This window comes from Notothenia coriiceps, unplaced genomic scaffold (assembly GCF_000735185.1).
Source record: "Notothenia coriiceps isolate Sejong01 unplaced genomic scaffold, NC01 NC01_scaffold00000339, whole genome shotgun sequence".
In the NCBI taxonomy this organism is placed as follows: domain Eukaryota; kingdom Metazoa; phylum Chordata; class Actinopteri; order Perciformes; family Nototheniidae; genus Notothenia; species Notothenia coriiceps.
The window spans coordinates 2,818,243-2,836,867 of NW_011333040.1; the positions used below are offsets into that span (position 1 = coordinate 2,818,243).

At 39.1% G+C, this 18,625-nt stretch overlaps 3 protein-coding genes across 4 annotated transcripts in view; all 3 read right to left on the reverse strand.

The window, feature by feature from the left end:
• Positions 1 to 8,526: 8,526 nt before the first annotated feature.
• Positions 8,527 to 12,968, reverse strand: LOC104950092 (clathrin heavy chain 1-like). Its single transcript, XM_010776549.1, has 3 exons — positions 12,573 to 12,968; positions 8,768 to 8,975; positions 8,527 to 8,534 (listed from the first exon to the last, which is right to left on the reverse strand). Exons 1-3 carry the CDS (start codon positions 12,612 to 12,614, stop codon positions 8,527 to 8,529), a joined length of 258 nt encoding a protein of 85 aa, XP_010774851.1. The 5' UTR covers positions 12,615 to 12,968.
• A 977-nt stretch (positions 12,969 to 13,945) lies between these two features.
• Positions 13,946 to 18,297, reverse strand: LOC104942553 (vasodilator-stimulated phosphoprotein-like). 2 transcript variants are annotated; one of them, XM_010767787.1, is made up of 8 exons: positions 18,142 to 18,297; positions 17,954 to 18,005; positions 17,791 to 17,818; positions 17,523 to 17,562; positions 17,297 to 17,353; positions 15,957 to 16,029; positions 15,782 to 15,839; positions 13,946 to 15,686 (listed from the first exon to the last, which is right to left on the reverse strand). In XM_010767787.1, exons 1-8 carry the CDS (start codon positions 18,171 to 18,173, stop codon positions 15,652 to 15,654), a joined length of 375 nt encoding a protein of 124 aa, XP_010766089.1. In that variant the 5' UTR covers positions 18,174 to 18,297; the 3' UTR covers positions 13,946 to 15,651. The 2 variants fall into 2 exon arrangements, with proteins under 2 accessions (XP_010766089.1, XP_010766098.1); XM_010767796.1 differs by lacking the exon at positions 17,297 to 17,353.
• Positions 18,173 to 18,625, reverse strand: part of LOC104950097 (clathrin heavy chain 1-like) — a 23,548-nt gene continuing 23,095 nt past the window's right edge. Inside the window, exons 9-10 of the mRNA XM_010776566.1 lie at positions 18,349 to 18,457; positions 18,173 to 18,275 (exon numbers count right to left, since the gene is read on the reverse strand). Of these exons, the coding sequence (XP_010774868.1) occupies positions 18,173 to 18,275; positions 18,349 to 18,457 (212 nt within the window). The remainder of the gene's footprint in view (positions 18,276 to 18,348; positions 18,458 to 18,625) is intronic.

An 18,625-nucleotide genomic window follows, 5' to 3' on the forward strand; every position in this document is an offset into this window, starting at 1 on the left:
AACGCTCTGTACGTGGGTATGGACCAGGCCTCAATCAAACGCCTGCAGCTAGTGCAGAACGCAGCTGCACGTCTTCTCACTGGCCACAAAAAGCGTGACCACATCACCCCAATTCTGGCCTCACTACACTGGCTTCCAATTCGGTTCCGAATTGATTTTAAACTTATTTTATTTGTTTTTAAAGCACTAAATGGGCTGGCTCCGACCTATTTAGCAGAACTCATCCATCGCTACACCCCAGCCAGAGCTTTAAGGTCGGCTGACCAGCTGCTGCTGATAGTGCCCAAGACCAGGCTCAAAACCCGAGGGCACCGAGCCTTCGCAGCAGCGGGCCCTAGGCTCTGGAACACTCTGCCCCTCCATGTGAGGTCGGCCCAGACCCTAGGGGTTTTTAAATCTACACTTCTTCTTCTCTCTGGCCTTCCAGTCAGAGCGGAGTACGACTCCTGACATTTCCCTGTGTGTGATTTTTAGGGCCTGAGCACGAAGTGTGCAAAGACCTATTGTAATGCATAGAATTATTATTATAATTCTTCATATTCTGATGTTTCGACCTGTTTTTGAGGGCGCTACGACACTATTCATGTAGCGACATTTGGCAACGCCGGCAGGACGGGTGAATAATGTCACATTGTGGAGTCGATGGGTTCAAAATGTACAACATGCTCGCTAGCGCAACCTGTGAAAATTCAGTTTTCGAAAAATGTACATAGTCGCAGCGTAAGTAAGTCTGATGGACCTGGCATTTTGCACACTTATCCGGGTGGAGCTGCTCTACATATTATCCTCTCGTATCCTTAAGCTCCGCCTACTTTGATTTTTTTTTATTAGCATAATGTTAATGTTTCAAAACATTTCTCAATTTGTGATAAATTGGCAGAGAGAGCTGAATTCTCTCTTCTGCTCCTGAAGGTAAAAAAAAAGGGAGGCCATTTACAGTAAGCTGTTGGAAATGTATCAGTTAAAGAGGAATAGTGGTGAAGAGAACAAGGAAATTCTGTTTTTGAGCAGCATTTAAATCAAGCTACCTGGCTACCCAGAGAAGTTAAAGTTGAAATTGCTTTTTCATACAAGGAATGTATTGCTTTAATAGGCTACATTTACCGTTAACACTGATTGGACATCCACATAAAATGTGGCATTTCTCTTTAAATGTTAATTTTGTTTTCACATGAACGGACAGAAAGAGCTACATTTATCAATTGCCTTTTTAAAAGGGGGACGAATAAAGGCTTTTGCTCAATGTCAAGGAGATATCCTAAAACTGCTGAATGTTCATGATGCTAGGAAGCCGGGACACAGCAAATGTCATGTGACGAGGAACAACGAATCCCAGCTGGAAGATATCTTTCCTGTTTTCCATACATTTCAGTTTTTGGTAAACATGAGAAGTTTATACATTTTAGAGCAAGAAGGAATATGGAGCAAGAAATCTGAATACGGAGCAATAACCTACTACACACTCTACTGTGTGTAGAGTTATTGTGGTTATACAGTCGCAGCCTGCTGTGGGTTTTAGCCGATTCAATTCACTTCAACGGTGAATGGCTGTGAGTAAACAGCACTGTGCTCTCTATTTGATCTTAGAATATGAAGGCCTGAAGCGGGGGGGAATTCTTTGTGTTAAGAAGGACAGTGTAGGTTTTTGTAATATATTTTACTTTTCGACATCCATGAAGATGTCATTCTTTATATAGCCTTCCTACCAATCATTTTTTTATATAAATAATAAACAAAGACAATATTTGACTGCAATTTCTTCCATTAATCTGGGTCATTTAAATCTTCCTGGAAATATTGACTGGCACAATCCAACGGAAACGCTGATACAAACACTGAGTTGGCCAAAACGAATTACAATGGATGGGGGAAGGACTTTACTGTGGGGGAGGCCAGAGCAGGTGTACATAGAGAGGGTGGTGTGTGTGTGTGTGTGTGTGTGTGTGTGTGTGTGTGTCAAGGTGATTCTGTCTGTGTGCGAACAGAGACATGTCTTTATTTATTAGGTGTGTTTTTTTACTGTGTGTGACGTGTCTGTTTTTCTGGTGAGGAACTGTTATAATAGAAACTGTTTTCCTGTTTTGATGTTGACAAACCTACAGACAGACAGATCCCTATCTGCTACCCTGTCGCCTTCTTTATGGCTGTGCCACCGTCTGACTTTTAAAAGGGATTGTGTCTGTGCATTTTTTTATATATCGGAAGTCTGGGTGCATACTAGTGTCTTTATTTTCCTGGGTATGTATAGCTTTTGTTTGTGTGTTTGTTTGTGTGTCTGTCTGTCTGTCTACAGTATGCGTCTGTATTTGAGACAGAAAAGGGGGGGAATAAAAATAAATGTGGGAATAAAGGGAGAGAAACAAAGCTTTCCTTAGTTTGAACAAACCTCACAACAGGAAGCCCGATGTGAATGACAAGGCGTTATTGGAGCCAGGAAGTGAAGGTGATGGAGTCTCCGTAGTGACAGGGTTCCCAAGACCTGGTCCCCACGGCGACAGGGGTCAAGCCTTGTTTATGGCCCGCTCGTGAAAAACTCAGAGGTCGACAGTTGTGCAGGACCTGAGAAGTGAGGGCAGATACGGCGCCAATGCTACTGATGTACATCATGTACCTTTATGTGTTTGCCTCCGGGTTTCTTGTCCTTTGCCTACTCTCAACCAACAATTAAAGGCGATAATCATAATTATTAAAGCAGTTTTTTTAGTAAGTAAAAAATCATCTGAGACCCAAAGTTGTGTCCTTGTAATATCTATCTGAAACGGTTTTCAGTTATATTTCTGATATAATGTAGACAAGCACTAAACACCGCAAACTCTAAACTGTATCATGGCAAAAATGTTTGGTGATAAATAGTTATGCTGTAAAACATACTATTTCAAACAGCATGTCTCTCTAAATCTTTAACCATTTGCCACATGTTTTTTTAATCTACAGTATAACGCTCTTATTAATGCTGAACTTTTGCAAAATGTTCAAAAAATCCTCCAAATACCAAAAATGCAAAGGAAACTAAAAATTTGACACCAAAAAAAATCAATGCTTTGGTTTCATAGGGTGTTAAATGTCTGAAGTGCTTCTCCTCCTCAATGCTACACGAAGGCCTTAAACTTGTCACACAGTGTTTTGTCTAGTGAAGTTCGCATTAGTTACAATTGTAGTGTAGTGGACTTTCAAACATGATTTATAGGGACGGGAAAATACTTATCTAAATCACAACGTTACAGAGTTGTTATTTTATCATTAGAAATCATGTTGTTGACCTTTTGACTCACAGACTTTGAGAGGTCTACAGATCATACTCCTGGCTGTAGGGAAACATGTGATTTGTCAACAGCGGTGAAAATGACCATGATTGCAGCAGGGAGATTTTCACATGACAGCAAAAAAAATTAAAACTCCTTCTCTTAGAAAATATCAAATGCTGACAACAGCTCTGAAAACATCACACCCAGAGACACTGACTGAGTTGAGTCATGTACGCTTTTCCTGAATTTACCAACCAAATGAGCTTTGTGTCTCCTCACTTAGTCAGCTGATCTCACCTCAGACTCTGTGTTAAGTAACTTTACTGATCCAATGGTCTCCTAATGGATCTGTGCTTGAAGTGGGGACATTTCACAAATGCTCTTGATAATTAGATATTATGCCACTCAGTTATTGATGTTCGTGTCATATCAGACGTCTGTTTGAGAAATATGAAAATGGGTTAGACAAGCCTAATGTGGTCTCAATCAAATTAGCTGCCATATACTGGCTTTCCCTTTACTTCCATCCATCTTTCCAGCTCCTTACTTTGCTGAGGAATGAAATATCAGTGGCATCTTCCTCGTATTGATCTGCAGTGATAAGTAGCCCTTTCTCTCCTCCATTAGCATTATAGAAATTTTAATAAAAAGTGTGCGTATGTGTGCTTGAAGATATACTTGAGGTAAAGCTATTGATCATTATTATTGTATATATTGCATTGATCCTCAGATCAGTGGAGCTGGGGAACTCCATTCAATACTGTTGTTGTGTCCTTGGGCAAGTCCACAGTATTGATGTATAACATATCCAATATACAGTATGTAATATAATGCAATGTTACCGCTTTCAAATAAATGCTATGAATTATTATTGTTATTATATGAGGCAACTAAGGTTGGAGGCATTATCAAGAGTGAGACTCCAGGTCTCTTAAAGATAGTGATAGTGTGGCGGCCAAAAGGCATTTCATGTTATTGTCTTCTTTTTTATTGAGCTGAATTAAGCGACAGGTTGACAGCCAGACAAAGATAAAGTCCTGATTTAAATAACTGAGATTCAGCTGACTTCACTCAGCTTAAAGACTCTCTGCCTCCGCTTTGTTCTCTGGGCTTGTAATGGCTGATTTCATTACTTGTTTATTTATTTTTATTAATGTGGAAATGCACATTAGATCAGTCTCTCACGAGTAGCAATAGAAATAGCAAGAACATTATTACCAGTATGAAGAATGTTTTGGAATAATTTAAGAGACAAAAAACCAACGAGGAATTATCTTGTAAAGTTATCATACCATACAATGAGTGAATCGGTTTTAAGATATTTTTAAGGTAAGATAAATAATGATGGACCACGAAGGTAATGGTCTTTGGGGTGTTCAAAAGTGATGTGCTTTTTTAAGTGGCAGCTAAATGAATTGCGTGTGAGTGTCTTCAAAGGTGTGTCCTTCCCGGATGGGGAATTTTCTGAGGTTATATAAGGACTTAATTAAGAACTGGCTTTGTTGTTGAAAGGTTTGCAGTTCAAGGTGTTGTCTGATGTTATTCATCATCATCATCATCCATTGTTGCATCTTGTTTGTGTGTGTGTGTGTGTGTGTTTTTCTAAAGATACATGGTTATTTCCATTTATGCTTCCTAATTTGAGATCCTGTCATGCGACGTGTTTGTATTCCTCACCTGGTTTCCGGCTGTGGAAAGATGAGGCTCAAAGTAATACAATATTTGCTCAGTAAAAAAGATCACATCAACAGTGTAGTTCAAGGTCGATGTATTCAATATAGGATGTGGATACCTTTTTTACATTATAATACTTAACAAATGCTTTGTAATAATCCAGAGCAAATGTTCACACAGACACTCATTGAACCTGCAAAGGGTTGCCATTGCTTGTCTCCTTCTTCTTTTAGGTGCATTTTCTCAAATTTCTCAAACTCAAAAACAACAGTTTATTAATGTTGCTTTGTACTTAACCCTGTACTGCAACTACATCCTAATGTAAAGAGGTAGTGTTTGGTTCAGTTTGTTTAGTTTACTTTATCACTTTATTTGACAGGGACAATGCATTATTACTGTGATAACATTTCTGAAATACACCAGAGTTTGCAAGAAAGGCGATTTCCAATCTGTTGTCCCTTGGCCGGCAATAGTTAAAAACACAGGCAATAAAAAGATAAATATGTTGACGGATATAAGCAATGAAAAAATATCCAAATACACACAAGACACAAGAACATCTAATAAAAAATGATCCACCTCACTCATACATTAGGATGTTACTTGCACCCCCTAGTGGATGACAGAGCAAATCCATTGAGAAATCACTGGTTTATTGGTCATCTTATGGCATCTTTCTAAATGAAGTTCACAGTTCTCTCTACATCTCCGTCTTTAACTCGTATCCGTGTGTGTGTCTGTGCAGGTCTTCCAGAGCAGTACTACAGTCTGACGTGGTTCCTCAGCCCGGTCCTCGGCCTCATTTTCACGCCGCTGATCGGCTCTGCCAGCGACCGCTGCACTCTGCGATGGGGCCGCCGGAGACCCTTCATCCTGGTCCTCTGCATCGGGACGCTGTTAGGAGTGGCACTCTTTCTGAATGGATCGCTGATAGGTGAGTGTGTTCACTCACTTTTTTATTCCGTGTTTAATGGGAACTTAAATAAAAAGTGTGTGTATCAGGGACGAAGTGAAAACGATGCAAGCTTTTTTCATTTGACATGACACACAACTGTCAGTGCATCCCAAAATGAATGTGTTTGAGCCTAACCTTGTTACAATCGGCAATGACCACAACTTGAAGCCTAGGTGCGTTTCAGTTTCAAGCAACTCTTTGAAAACACTCATAATTTCACTCTTACACCATGAGGCTATTAAAGCTGATCTTGGGGAATTAAACTGTTTTTGCAATGATGCTCATTTGCATAGAAAAGGGCCAATTCTGCAGCAGGTGTATGCATAAGTACCTCATTCAAACACTTGTAAACAGCACAGGAGTACCTGGAGATGCAGCAGTTAAAGGTGCATGTTGCTCTTTGCTGGTCTTTTGATACATGTTTTTTTTGTTCATCTAATTTGAACAGCAGCAGTGAAATCTTGCTTTTGTGAATTTGTCTGTTATGAGTTTAACCCTCGTAAAAAGATAGCTGATACCCTCAGTCTGCCCCTCAGCTTGTAACGTCATCAAAGTAATTTCAAGGACACATTCAGCCGATCCAATCAATCAAATTGACCAGTTGTCAATCATGCCACACAGATATTGATCCCCGGGTCAGCTACATCAGCATAGTTCCCGTTGTAACGTCATTACCATATATTTGTAAACACATGTAAACATACACACACATACACACAGCGACTACAGAAGTGTGAGGTGTGTGTCATCAGCGTGCAGTGAATATATTGATGCTGCAACACGTTTTAACTGATTGGTGTTGCAGCTATTTCTATACCTCATGCCTTTATCATCTCACCAAAGCTTATCGATGTCATTCTAATTCAAGCCTATGTAGGTAGTTTGGATGCATTCTCTGCTGGTAGTATGGCAACAAATATCTTGTTACTGAACTCAAGCAAAATAAAATCAACCATGTGAAACAATGTAGTATACATTATAATTGATGAATTGGTGTTCAGTACTCTTTAGCTCAATTATCACAGCCCACGTGGTCTGAATTGTAGGGATGCACAATTGATTTATCTATGGTTGATATAGTGAATAGAATTATAAGTTAGATTTGAGGTAATAATTACGTCTTTTAATGAGGAGCCCTTACAAAGCACAATACATAGCAGAATTAATGTACATGATGACAAATATGATCATAGCTGCATGCTGTCAAAATTGACTCTTCAATGTTAACAAGAATTGTTTTACACAGATTATAGGAAGTGTTATGTCACCGCTTAGTATTGTCGATTGTTATTGGACTTAAATTACCTTAACGGTGTATCCAACGCACATCGGGCTGAAAATAATGATTATTTCATTATTGTTCCCTTGGCCTTTCTAAAGTCCAAAAAAGTGTTCAAATTGTTTATTCCAGTTTTTCAAAGTTCATGGCTCTATCTTTAAGTGTATTTTTTGTCAGTCCAAAAACCTAAGGGAATTCAGTTAAAAAAAATATATAAAACAGAAAATCTGTAAAATCTCCATAATTGAGATACAAATCTGAATACAGTATTTTCTGCTATTTTTGAATGAGAAATTACTTAAACAATTTGTCAAGTTTACATGTTTCATATTCCAATAAGGTCTACATACATAAAAATGTCCAGTGCAACAATAGCAGATTATTTTTTTAATATCTCCAAATAGAAATGATTAAAAACAGAAACTAAAACTGAAATATCAAAGGAGAAATTTGTTTGAATGTTTTCTGTCAGAAGATTGTATACACTTCAATTCTTCTGCACAGTGTTTGGCACTCAGGTCGTTTTAGGGCACCAGTGTTTGTTTGTGTGCGTTTCTGAGCACCTTGCCAGCAGGGTTAACAATACCAGTGAACTGTATTTGTGTGGGAGAAGTGAGAGAATAAGCAAAAGTCTACCTTTTCATGGTTGTATTTATATGAATGTGTGTGAACAACACATGGTTGACATGGGAAAACTGTAGTAACCTGTGTTTGTGTGTGTGTGTGTGATGACATGGGAACACAGGAGCAGGCAGTTCACAGGGAAATGCTTCCTGTTTGCTTCCCCCTTTCCACCAATCACAATTCACTTCCTGTCTGTCTGGCTAGTGAGTAGTGCCCCCTCCATTGCTGTATGCTGACATCCTTTTTCAAATTGATTTATAAAAAGGGCAGCCATTATTCGTTCAGTACAGGCTTTTCTGTTGCCTTTATCTTTTACCTCAAAATAAGGGTTTTCATTCAACTATGTTTCAGAAAAATGGTCAGCTGTAATATCAAATATATTTACAGCAAATGTGACACACACACACACACACACACACACACACACACACACACACACACACACACACCACACACACGATTTTGCTATGCTTGCTTTGCGTTGTTATTGTAAATCCAAGCATTCATTACAAAATGACCAACTATGCAAAACATCTCAAGAAGACAGTGCAAACAGGATTACACTTTGACAACTCATGATATGTAAAATTCAACTCACCGTCTGCAAACATAAGAAAGCAGTAGGAAATGAAAAAAGAGCAAAAAACAAGCAAAATAGACAAAGCATTCATGACAGCATGACAGTTTACTCTCCAGTGCTACGGCTACCTTTCCCTCAAATATTACATTTTAAATTCTTACACTGTATTTCAGTTACCTGACAGACAGTTATGAGGTGGTCTACATATGAACATCAAAATGAAAAGCAGACTGTGACAGCTACGTAACTGACTGACAACACAAACCAAATTTACACAAATGACCCGATGCATTAAAAAAGCACCGTGTGTCAACGGCCCGAAAAATTACTTCTGAGTTTCCACAAACTTTCCTCTCTGGGTGTCACGTTAAGCTAACAACGCTAACACGTGCTTTGTAGCATTAGCTTACCTTTAAGGGCAATAACTTTGCTGGCAGGGTTCATGATGGCGCTGTCTGCGGAGATGGGCCGGCGGATGGGGTTGTTGGGGTCGGCCATGTCGATGATGACCACCTGGGCCTGCTCACCCACCTTCTCTCTGATGCAGATGAACTTATCAGACTCCATGGTCAGAGTGCTGAACCCAATGTTGGCCGGGTTGATTCCCAGGTTCTGGAGCTGAGATATGAACACACGACTTGTTTAAAGAAGCAGCCCATGGAAAACACAGTCCAACGCAAAAAAATCGTGACAATACTTATTAAAAAGGTGTGGTCTTTTAGGTAAATATATTACATATCTTAAAAAGGCATCATCCATAGAATCATTTGAAAGCACTTTTTTTAGACAGAAATACATCATACAAATAGATTGGTGCAGTGATGGCGTGCTTTTGAAGGCCGAGCCGGAAGTTAATATTGCAAGAGTTCCCTCCAAAAAAAGCCAATGGGATTTTTCAATGTGATTTTGGGTTATTGCAAAAAATAATCAAGCGTTTATGATACCAATGAGTTTTGAGGTACAAAGCTAACATTGGGCTATAAAATAAACTATACAGCCTTTGTTTCTGTCTGAAAAGTGTCTTTGGATTGCTTAAAAGATAATTAATTATTATAAGTTATTCCAACTCTGCAATGGATGTCCACATTGGGGCTCTGGTTTAATAACCATTATGAACTGCAGGTATAGATGTGCAGTGCCCTCCTTAAAGACTCTTCTTGTGGTCCTCGTAACAGTTGCATTACATTGATGTGTGTTTCTATTATTCTGTCTATCCCATCTCTATCATTAAGGTTTGGCTAAATAACAGAAAAAAACACTCTCTGTATAAAAATACAAATGTAATAAACTGGAGAATATTGACTTATAGTTAGAGGTCATCCAAGGTGCTGCTTCCTGAATGGTTCATTTCTTACATTTTAGGGAGAACAATAATCACAAATACATCAAGCAGCTGAGATTTTTGATTAAACAGACTATTCCCCATGCCTTGGGACAATTACGGATAACGGTAATTGTGAAGCCGTGTGCAAACGGGGGAACCGGTTTTCGTTTTGATTGAGGAAACCATGAAGATCTTATTTTATTTGTTGAATCTATTTTTATCTGTATCTCCCACAAGGAGTGATTCTCTGAATGAAATTGTTAAATGGTCTAGCAGGCTGCTGCTTGAGTCACAGCTTAACCCAGGGTCCCTCCCTGAACACCACACAGTAATGACCGGCTCTATTTAGATGACTCTTCCCACCCTGTGCACACTGAATTCACTGCTTAGTCCTTCTGATGAAGGTTTGGATTCAGAAAAACTCCCAAATAGTACGTTTTCACTTACAAGGAATTGGCTTTGTAATTATAGAGGATATTTAAATACAGGGAAAGTACAAAGTAAAGAACATAAATATTAAGAATACAAATATCCTTTAGAAATATAACAACCATATAAGAGTCTCCCAACAAAGTAAAAACATATTATTCCAGCAGCCATCACTCGTTGCTGAACATTGCACAGATGCTATAAATGCATTTATTGGATGTATTTGAGTGGTTCATGTTTGTTTATTGTCTGCATAAGTTATTTGTTAAATATGTGACGAGATTGATGCCACGTCTACTTCAAACACATCTACCAACTGTTACGAATTCAGTTAGATGCACCTGATCCGGATACAGGGGTTTTATTAAATTAGGGGGAGGCTGTGGCTCAGTGGATAGTACGCTAGACTTCGAATCAGGGGATAGCAAGTTCGAGTCCCACTGCAGTCAGCATGTCGTTGTGTCCCTGGGCAAAACACTTCACCCCAAAATGCTCCTGTGGGGATTGTCCACAGTATTAAGTATGTAAGTTGCTTTGGATAAAAGCATCTAACAAATGACATGTAATGTAATATAAAACATATGCATCAGTGACATGATGTCTTAACTTAATGGAAGAATAGGTGGACCATGCCTCACCTCCGACAGATGGGAAATAAGATAATATATGTTCCAGGTAAAATCCACTACAGGCCTGTCGTGAAACCACATTACTGAATAATGGCATACGCTTAGTTTGCAGCCGACCACGGTTTCACAGCTACTAGTTAGCTTAATATCACATTAGAGATCCCATGTGATATAATGACTTTATAGCTACATGATAATAAAGGTTGAAGAGGTTTCAATCACACATTTAGATACATGTTTCATACTGTGAAAAAGACCCTAGAGAGATTTAAAATTGATATTGACTTTGGGAAAAACTATACAACTTCAGCAGGAGGACACTTTTATAAACTTTAAGGGTGATGGATTTGATACAAATATTGTAACTACTTGTTGACATTAACAAGAAGAAATGGACTGTCTCTAAATCAAATTTTGCAGATTTGTACTAGAATTACAAGAATATGGAACCACTATTAAAAAGAAAAGAACCAAATGTGTATTTGATAAATATTTTTACTTGAAATGTGCCCTTTTGTATTTAATCACAATTGTATTTATATGTTCCTATTTTAATTTTTTAAGATAGGTTAAAAGATAAGATTTATAGACTGATACTTTATTGATCACAATTTGGGAAAATAAAATCACCACAGCAGCATAGACAATACATTGTATAAATTACAAGTAAATAATATACAATCAACAATAAAGCTAAATATATCGGCAGTAGAAGATAAACAATATACGCCAAACAGTGAATATATGCATGACAATAATGAAAGATGTATATATATATTGAATACACAATATAAATATACAGAATATAATGTATCTCTGTACATGTACCCCTGATGTCAATCTGTTATGTGTATATAATGTTTGATGTACATATATATTTTATATATAATAAAATAAAAGAATAAGAGAGAAAGAGGGAAAATATGACAGCTACATCAGAGCAGATTAGCATTTAGCAGACTGAATACATCTCTAGTGACGTGAATGCAACATCACGACCCATCTACTGTAACGATAGCTAATATACCTAATGTTTGCTAAGCTAAATGTAGCCATGTAGATATCAATAACACAAGAACTACACACTGAAGGTCATGGAAGCCTGTTTAATGTAAGTATTATCCCCCTGTCCGTCGATGACAGCTAACCTCGGCTAGCGTAGCAACAGCATCAGTGCAATGAATGAGAGATGCTAGCCGTTAGCTACTGACTAAACGGGGGAGGGGAGGTCATTCATTTGCTGCGGGTTTTGAACTGAAGATAACTGAATACACCGTTCATTCCTATGAGAGTCGCTCAGTGGCGTATGAAGCCCAAAATAAAACGACTGTAGATTCAGAAGGTACCCGTACGCGGGCCCACAGAGCATGCGCAGTTGAGTTTCCCTCAAGCACCGCCTCCGATCTCCCTCCCTCTGCCCAGTCAAATGAATGGGGAGCGAAAATAACACTGCATTCAGCTTTGAGCGCATTTTACAACTTTTAGACCCAGGTCATTCAAATGAGAGCTATACAAAGGTTCGTGCTTGGTAGTTTATTTAGCTAAAAATAAAATTACACGCTGATTTACAGACGTGTCTTTCCCAATGCAATTCAACGAGAAAAAGTATTTTTGGGCCAACGTGACGTCAGGGAAGCTGTAGTACCACCGTGTGTACACTATGACCATTCCAAAAATTGTCTTCAACAGCCGGCGCACTTCCTTCCTGGGGGTTTGGTATTGACGTTAGCTTAGCTAGCTAGCTGTCAAATGGCAGCTAAGCGGGTACAATTAAGATATAACGATAACGTTTGTTATGTGTTCACACATTGCTATAAAGGTTTGCTAACATACCTGCAGGTGCTCCTGGAAGCGGATAGGTAGGATTTGAGCCATGGTGAGGGTTTCCTTTTAGCTTCTCCTCCTCCTGAAATCCTAGCCGTACAGCTAGCTATGCACCGCTACTAGCTTCGACCTCCTCACTGTGTAGGTCGGAGCCAGTCAGTGAAAACAAAAAGACACGATAAAAGGTAAAATACGGTGTTGGTGATCGTGTTTCCGGAATCTGCTATTGGTAAAAAATGTTAGATATGTCCCCCTTCTGTGAGTGCTTCCTGCCCTGCATCGATGGATAGCAGTGGCTGATCTTCTGTCCGAAATCCGCAATGGCGGCGGAAAGAGCCTGCTTCAGTCCGGAAGCATCCAGGGAGCTCTGGAAGGACACTGGTCCCTGAACGCCCCTGGGTTAAGGATGGAGGGGTTTCATAATTTATTATTTTTAACATAAGAATAATAAATACACTATCTGTGTTGTTTCTTATATTTGTAAGAATTTAACAGGAGTTTATCCTCCTTAAACGAACCGCATACATCGCCCATGTGCGTCAGTTCCGTTACAATATAGTACATTACATTAAAAATAAATAAATGGCATCTAGTTCTATTACATTAAAATAAATAAATATCATCCAGGAACAATTTAGTTTAGCTTCCTTAAAACACACCGCATAAATCGCCTTTGTGTGTTAATTCAGTTACAATTGAGTAAATGCATTTAAATAAATAAATAAAAACGTGACAGCGTGATGTTTTAAAGCATCAGTCCAACTAATGTTATTAGAAAAAACATTAATTTCATAAAGAAACACATGCATATGGTCAAAATCAGTAAACCCACGCCATTCAATTTTAGTCACTTAGATTTGTTTTTACTACTTGTATTTATATTTACACTATTTCTATAGTTTTGGTTTACACGTTTGTTCTTCCTAGAACTGCAACGATAGGTCGATCATAAGTAAAATATTTATCTATTTTGATGATTAATCATTACTAAAATAAATTATGCAAAGATTACAGAAAATGCGTTTTTTAGGAAACTTCTTACTTGAAAATCTTTCAATTTTGAGTTGGAAAAACAAGAAACTTAATGCAGTGGACATTTCATTGACCAAACGAGTTGACCAGATTAATCAATGATGAAAATAATCAACCCTAATTACTGCACTTTGTTTGCACATAGCTCTGCACCTGAATTGATATATGGATGTTTGCACAATATTGTTCCGCTGCACTGCACTGTATACAGATGTTAATAAAGTCAGAAATTCAGTCAGTTCAAATTAGTACACAGTCTTTTAAATCCATGACAGCATGTTGTTAAAGCTACAGGCAACCCTTTTGAGGAAATGTTAGTTTGAAAAACACAAACAAGCAAACAGCCAAAGTTAGTGAAACCAGGCAATTAAACGCATTTTTTTATAAAAAAGAAAATCACTTTTTTTTGTCAAGTTGTGGGTATTTTTGGGACAATAATACTTTAACATTTCCAAATGTAAGGATGTTAAGTCAGTCAGCACATTTTTATTGTCTAGAATTAAGTCATGTGAAACACAGCTGAAATTGTTACAGAAGTTAAAATAAATTTGTTTTGAATCTAACAAAAGAAAACGTGCATATCATTTTTAATCAGTCTTTAATTTAAATGCCTCGCCTTAACAGGAGTTTTCATTTAAGTGCAAGTTTGTGCAGTACAGCCCTCGTCAATTCATAGAAAATGTATTATAATTCAAAGAAATCTCAAAGCAGGAAGCAAAAGATGACTCAAGACAAAGAAATGCATTTCAAGAAGCAGCTGTATTCGACTATAAAGACATTTCTAATCCAGTGTCTCTAAGCTGTTCTCTTAATATTTCAGTGTAAAAAGCCTAGACTCTATTAGAAAAAAGAAAACCCAAAATAACATTTCATAAGAAGAACAATCATTGAAAAAGAAAGGAAAAAGAAAATCCCCATTCACCAGTCATTTCAATTAAAATAGAAACACCATTTTATTTTTGCTAACATTTTCCCTCAAAACAAATATATATTTTTCCTTATATATATATATTTATATATTTATTCTCAAGGCAGTTGGTCATGGCCAAATTAATTGACCTCATCATGGCCGTTTGTCATGTTTTTTAAAGTTAGAAAACATAGCTAGAATGGAAGAAAAAGAAACTAGCGGGAGCACAGTGAGGGAACACTGCACCGGCCGACACATATCTCATGTTGAGTGAGAGGGAATAGTCTGTCAAGGCAGCGTGGCACACAGACACACTTCCTCTGGAACAAGTGCAATACATTTCTCACACATCACAAAACTACAACACACTCCTCTTTCACAGCACTCCGTAAGATTCCCTTTGCTTGTCTTCTCCTCGTCCTCTCATTTCTCTCGCAGCAGTGAAGGCTTGTTGTGCTGTTTTTTAGTCCACTTTGACGGAGACACACTGCAGCAGTCAGGGAGTCTCTGATCCGTCCTCCATTGTTGTTTTCCACCCTCCAACTACCATTACAGACTAACCACAGACGTCTGATGTGAGCTATCTGCAGCAGTGTTTGAGGTTAGACAATTGTTCGCCAACTGAGAAAAAAATTAAAGGATCCCAGCATCTTGTTATTACAGTAAAAACGTGACTGATACATCGTCCCTGAATACTGAAGACTGCTCTATCAGTAGATGGTGATAGCAGAAGGGAGAAGACACAAGTAGCAGGGTTTCTGCAGAAAAGAGGGTTGTTATGATGAGTGTACATGATGGCAAAATGTGGCTGTAGCTATGTGCTCTGAATGGGATGAACAGAAAATCACGAGAGGGGACAGGATGAATGAACAGGGGCAGGGGATGGGATGCATGGGACCACCGTCGCAATTTTGTTTAGAGAGGGAGGATGAAAAGTGCCGGATGGCGACGTGAGGAAGTTCCCTGGGATACATGAAGTGAATATGCACGATGCACTTGTAAGCATGTTTTTTGTGTGAGGGAAAAGAGAAGATGTGTAGGAGGAAAGAGAGAAATCCCTGGGCTACATGGGAGGGCGCATTAGAGGAGAGGTCCCCAACTACCTCCATCCATCACACCCTCCCTCACACCTGAGCACCAGCAGGACTATGTGCTTCTCTTCTGCAGCTCCTGAACGAAGGCTGGCGGAGAAGAGGAGGAAACAAGTATTTAGTACCCAAAATACTGTATTTTGAAGATCAATAAAAAAAGACTTTTTAATGCAAATAATCCTTACCTCCGATAATTTCTTCCTTGACTTTTTGTAGTTCTTTCCGCACCTCCTCCAGGATTTCCTGCAAACAAATGGATTGTCAGTCATGGCACAGTTACTAGTGATCTGAGGCCTGTACTACAAATGGGGGAGAGAGAGTGTGGGAGAGAAACTGTTGCTAGGCTGATGAGGAACTCACCTGTTTCATTTTCTCTAAATCCGAGTCTTCCATTCCCCCAGCATCGTTACCGTTGTTGCCAGCAGGCTTCGGCCTATTAGAAGACAAGAGACACAGAAACAGAGAATTATTTATTTAAGTTTGTGTTTCAGAAAAACAAGAAGAAGCCAAGACGGTCCATGGCACTGCATTGACAACGAGCACCTCACCAGTAGTAGTAACAGAGCGATGACGGAAAAGTGAGTAGAAAGTTGTCCACAAACCAGAGAGGCCAAGCCCTTCTGAACTGATAGCAATTCAGAAATGAACACCCACCGAGAAAAAAAAGGAGGACAGCATCGACGCCAGCGCTCAGAAGTGACATTAACCATTAATCACACCATCAGGCCGATTTTCCTTTTTCAGCCATGACACGCCCGGCTGGAAAACCTACGAGTCCCCTGGGTGCATGCTACTCTCTGATCCATTAGATGGTGCCATCCTCTCTGGAAAATGCTTATGTCTACTTACCAGCAATGAGAACCCAGAAATGTTGAGTAGTTTTTTGTTAGATATGAATAGAAAGAGTCCCCAACATTTAAAAACTGAGAGATGCTAACTTGCATATGTTGGGCAATTTGCACAATTAGCATAGGTTGCGTTACTTAGCATTCATTTAAATAGTGAACAGGATACCTACTGGTCTACAAATATGGCAATTTACTGTTTCAATCTGCCGTTTTTTTATGCTGAAAATACCAGAAAAGAATTCAGCTTGCTCAATAACCCCCATAACCTCCAATATCGTCCAAATTGGCCAATCCATTTTTGATTGTCCATATAAGCTATAATGCTAATTAACATCCAACATGGGGCTGCTCAATTAATCGTATTTTAAATCGCAATTACGATTATGGCTTGCAACGATTACGAAAACAACGTAATCGAAATAAAACGATTATTTTTTTATTATTACTTTTTTATTTTTTTGTTTTTTCAGTTGAAGTATACTTAAAGTTCAGGGTTATCAACTGTTACAAATATACTGTTCCATTTTTTTTTTTCCAATAAATGGATGTTTTCAAAGTAAATGGATAATCGTTTTTAATAATCGTGATATCAATTATTGACCCAAATAATCGAGATTATGATTTTTGCCATAATCGAGCAGCCCTAATCCAACATATGCAAAATAGCGAGCAGCAGTTCCTAAATGCTGTTCACCCGTACTGGACATTTCTAACATGAAACTTTGTGTAACTCAACATTTCCAGTTTCACAATAGGACTCTTTGAGCGGTCACATAGACAAGATGCTGGGCTAACCTGAAAATAAAAGCACGGGGAGCTAAAGCCATGAGTGAAAAGGGGCAGCATGTATACCTGGAACCTTGGGACAATGAGGGGGTGGAGTCCATGCTCTTGGCGACGGAGTTATTCCTGTTAGTGAGACACACACACTCCTCTTAGAATGAAAATGGAAGACACACAAAAAGCTTGACAAAGACGCATGTTCACACACTCGCACAGATGGACTCTCAGGGTGAGAAACACCTGACACCTGCGGGGAAAGGATTTACTGCATGGAAATATGTAAAGGCTGAATTACCTGATCATAGACGACTTCTCCCAAGGTCTTCTCAGGGTGTCTGGGAAGGATATGCAAAGAAAACAAAGGTCAGATTCTTTTCCGAAGGAGTGTATGTGGTCTACAATTTATTCCCATTTGTCATTTTGTTTCTTTGCTTGTATGGACTATGTAGATACAGCTGAATGGAAATAGAAAGCCGTAGACAAACGTGTGAATATGTCTGTATAATGAAGCAGCAACTAAAATAAAGTGAAAAATAAAAAAAATAAAAGGGTTCAGTTCTCACCGCTTTGACCTTGAGGCTCTGAATCATCCTGTAAAAATAAATCAGACTGAGTCATCCTCATCATGCCGCTTCTATTTTATAAATATCAGCTACAGTGTCAGGCTATATCAAAAAACACATTTGTTTAATATTTGCAGGTACAAAAATAAATGCCATCTCTTACATTTTCTTGTGGCTTTGCTGCCGGCTTGTCCAAAGTATCTGTAGCTTTTCTCCTAATGAGCAGAGGAATCAGTTGAGTTGAAACACCACACAGACTTGGACACTACATGCAGCACTTCAGTAGGATTTGTATGCAACAAATAAACAAGTCTTATTTAATCAGTGTGGGCATTGTGTATTTTATCTAACCTTCGTGCTAGGATGGCACTCATTTCTCCCATCAGACCTCCTCCTCCTCCTCCTCCTCCACCCCCCCCTCCCCCGGAGGTGCTGCCGCGGCTGGAGTCAGCTCGGCCAATCGGAGCTGCAGGAGCTCCGTCCTCCTGCTGAGGGCAGCAAACAGCAGAGAAGAGTTCAGCAAGAGGTGTGTGTGTGTGTGTGTGTGTGTGTGTGTACCTCTCGGCCAGGCCTCTCTTGGTCAGGCCGGATATAGTGATGGGGTCGAAGGGCTCCTCGGTGCCTGATATGGTGATGCCCAGAGGGCCCCCGTACCTCTTCAGCTCCACTGTGTAGATGATGCTGCCCGAGGTCTCCTGCTCATCTGACACACACACACACACACACACACACACACACACACACACACACACACACACACACACACACACACACATACATACATACACAAATGCTCTCTTTCCAGAAGTAGGTCAAACTGTTCCCGAACTAACAC

Excerpts from the sequence above, each read along its gene's own strand:
- LOC104950092 (XM_010776549.1), bottom strand. The coding sequence starts at position 12,614 with ATGGCTCAAATCCTACCTATCCGCTTCCAGGAGCACCTGCAG. Across the intron at positions 8,976-12,572 it reads GCTTCCAGGAGCACCTGCAG|CTCCAGAACCTGGGAATCAA; the intron begins GTATGTTAGCAA and ends TTCATATCTCAG.
- LOC104942553 (XM_010767787.1), bottom strand. The coding sequence starts at position 18,173 with ATGGGAGAAATGAGTGCCATCCTAGCACGAAG. Across the intron at positions 18,006-18,141 it reads AGTGCCATCCTAGCACGAAG|GAGAAAAGCTACAGATACTT; the intron begins GTTAGATAAAAT and ends TCTGCTCATTAG. Across the intron at positions 16,030-17,296 it reads TCATTGTCCCAAGGTTCCAG|GCCGAAGCCTGCTGGCAACA; the intron begins GTATACATGCTG and ends GTCTTCTAATAG.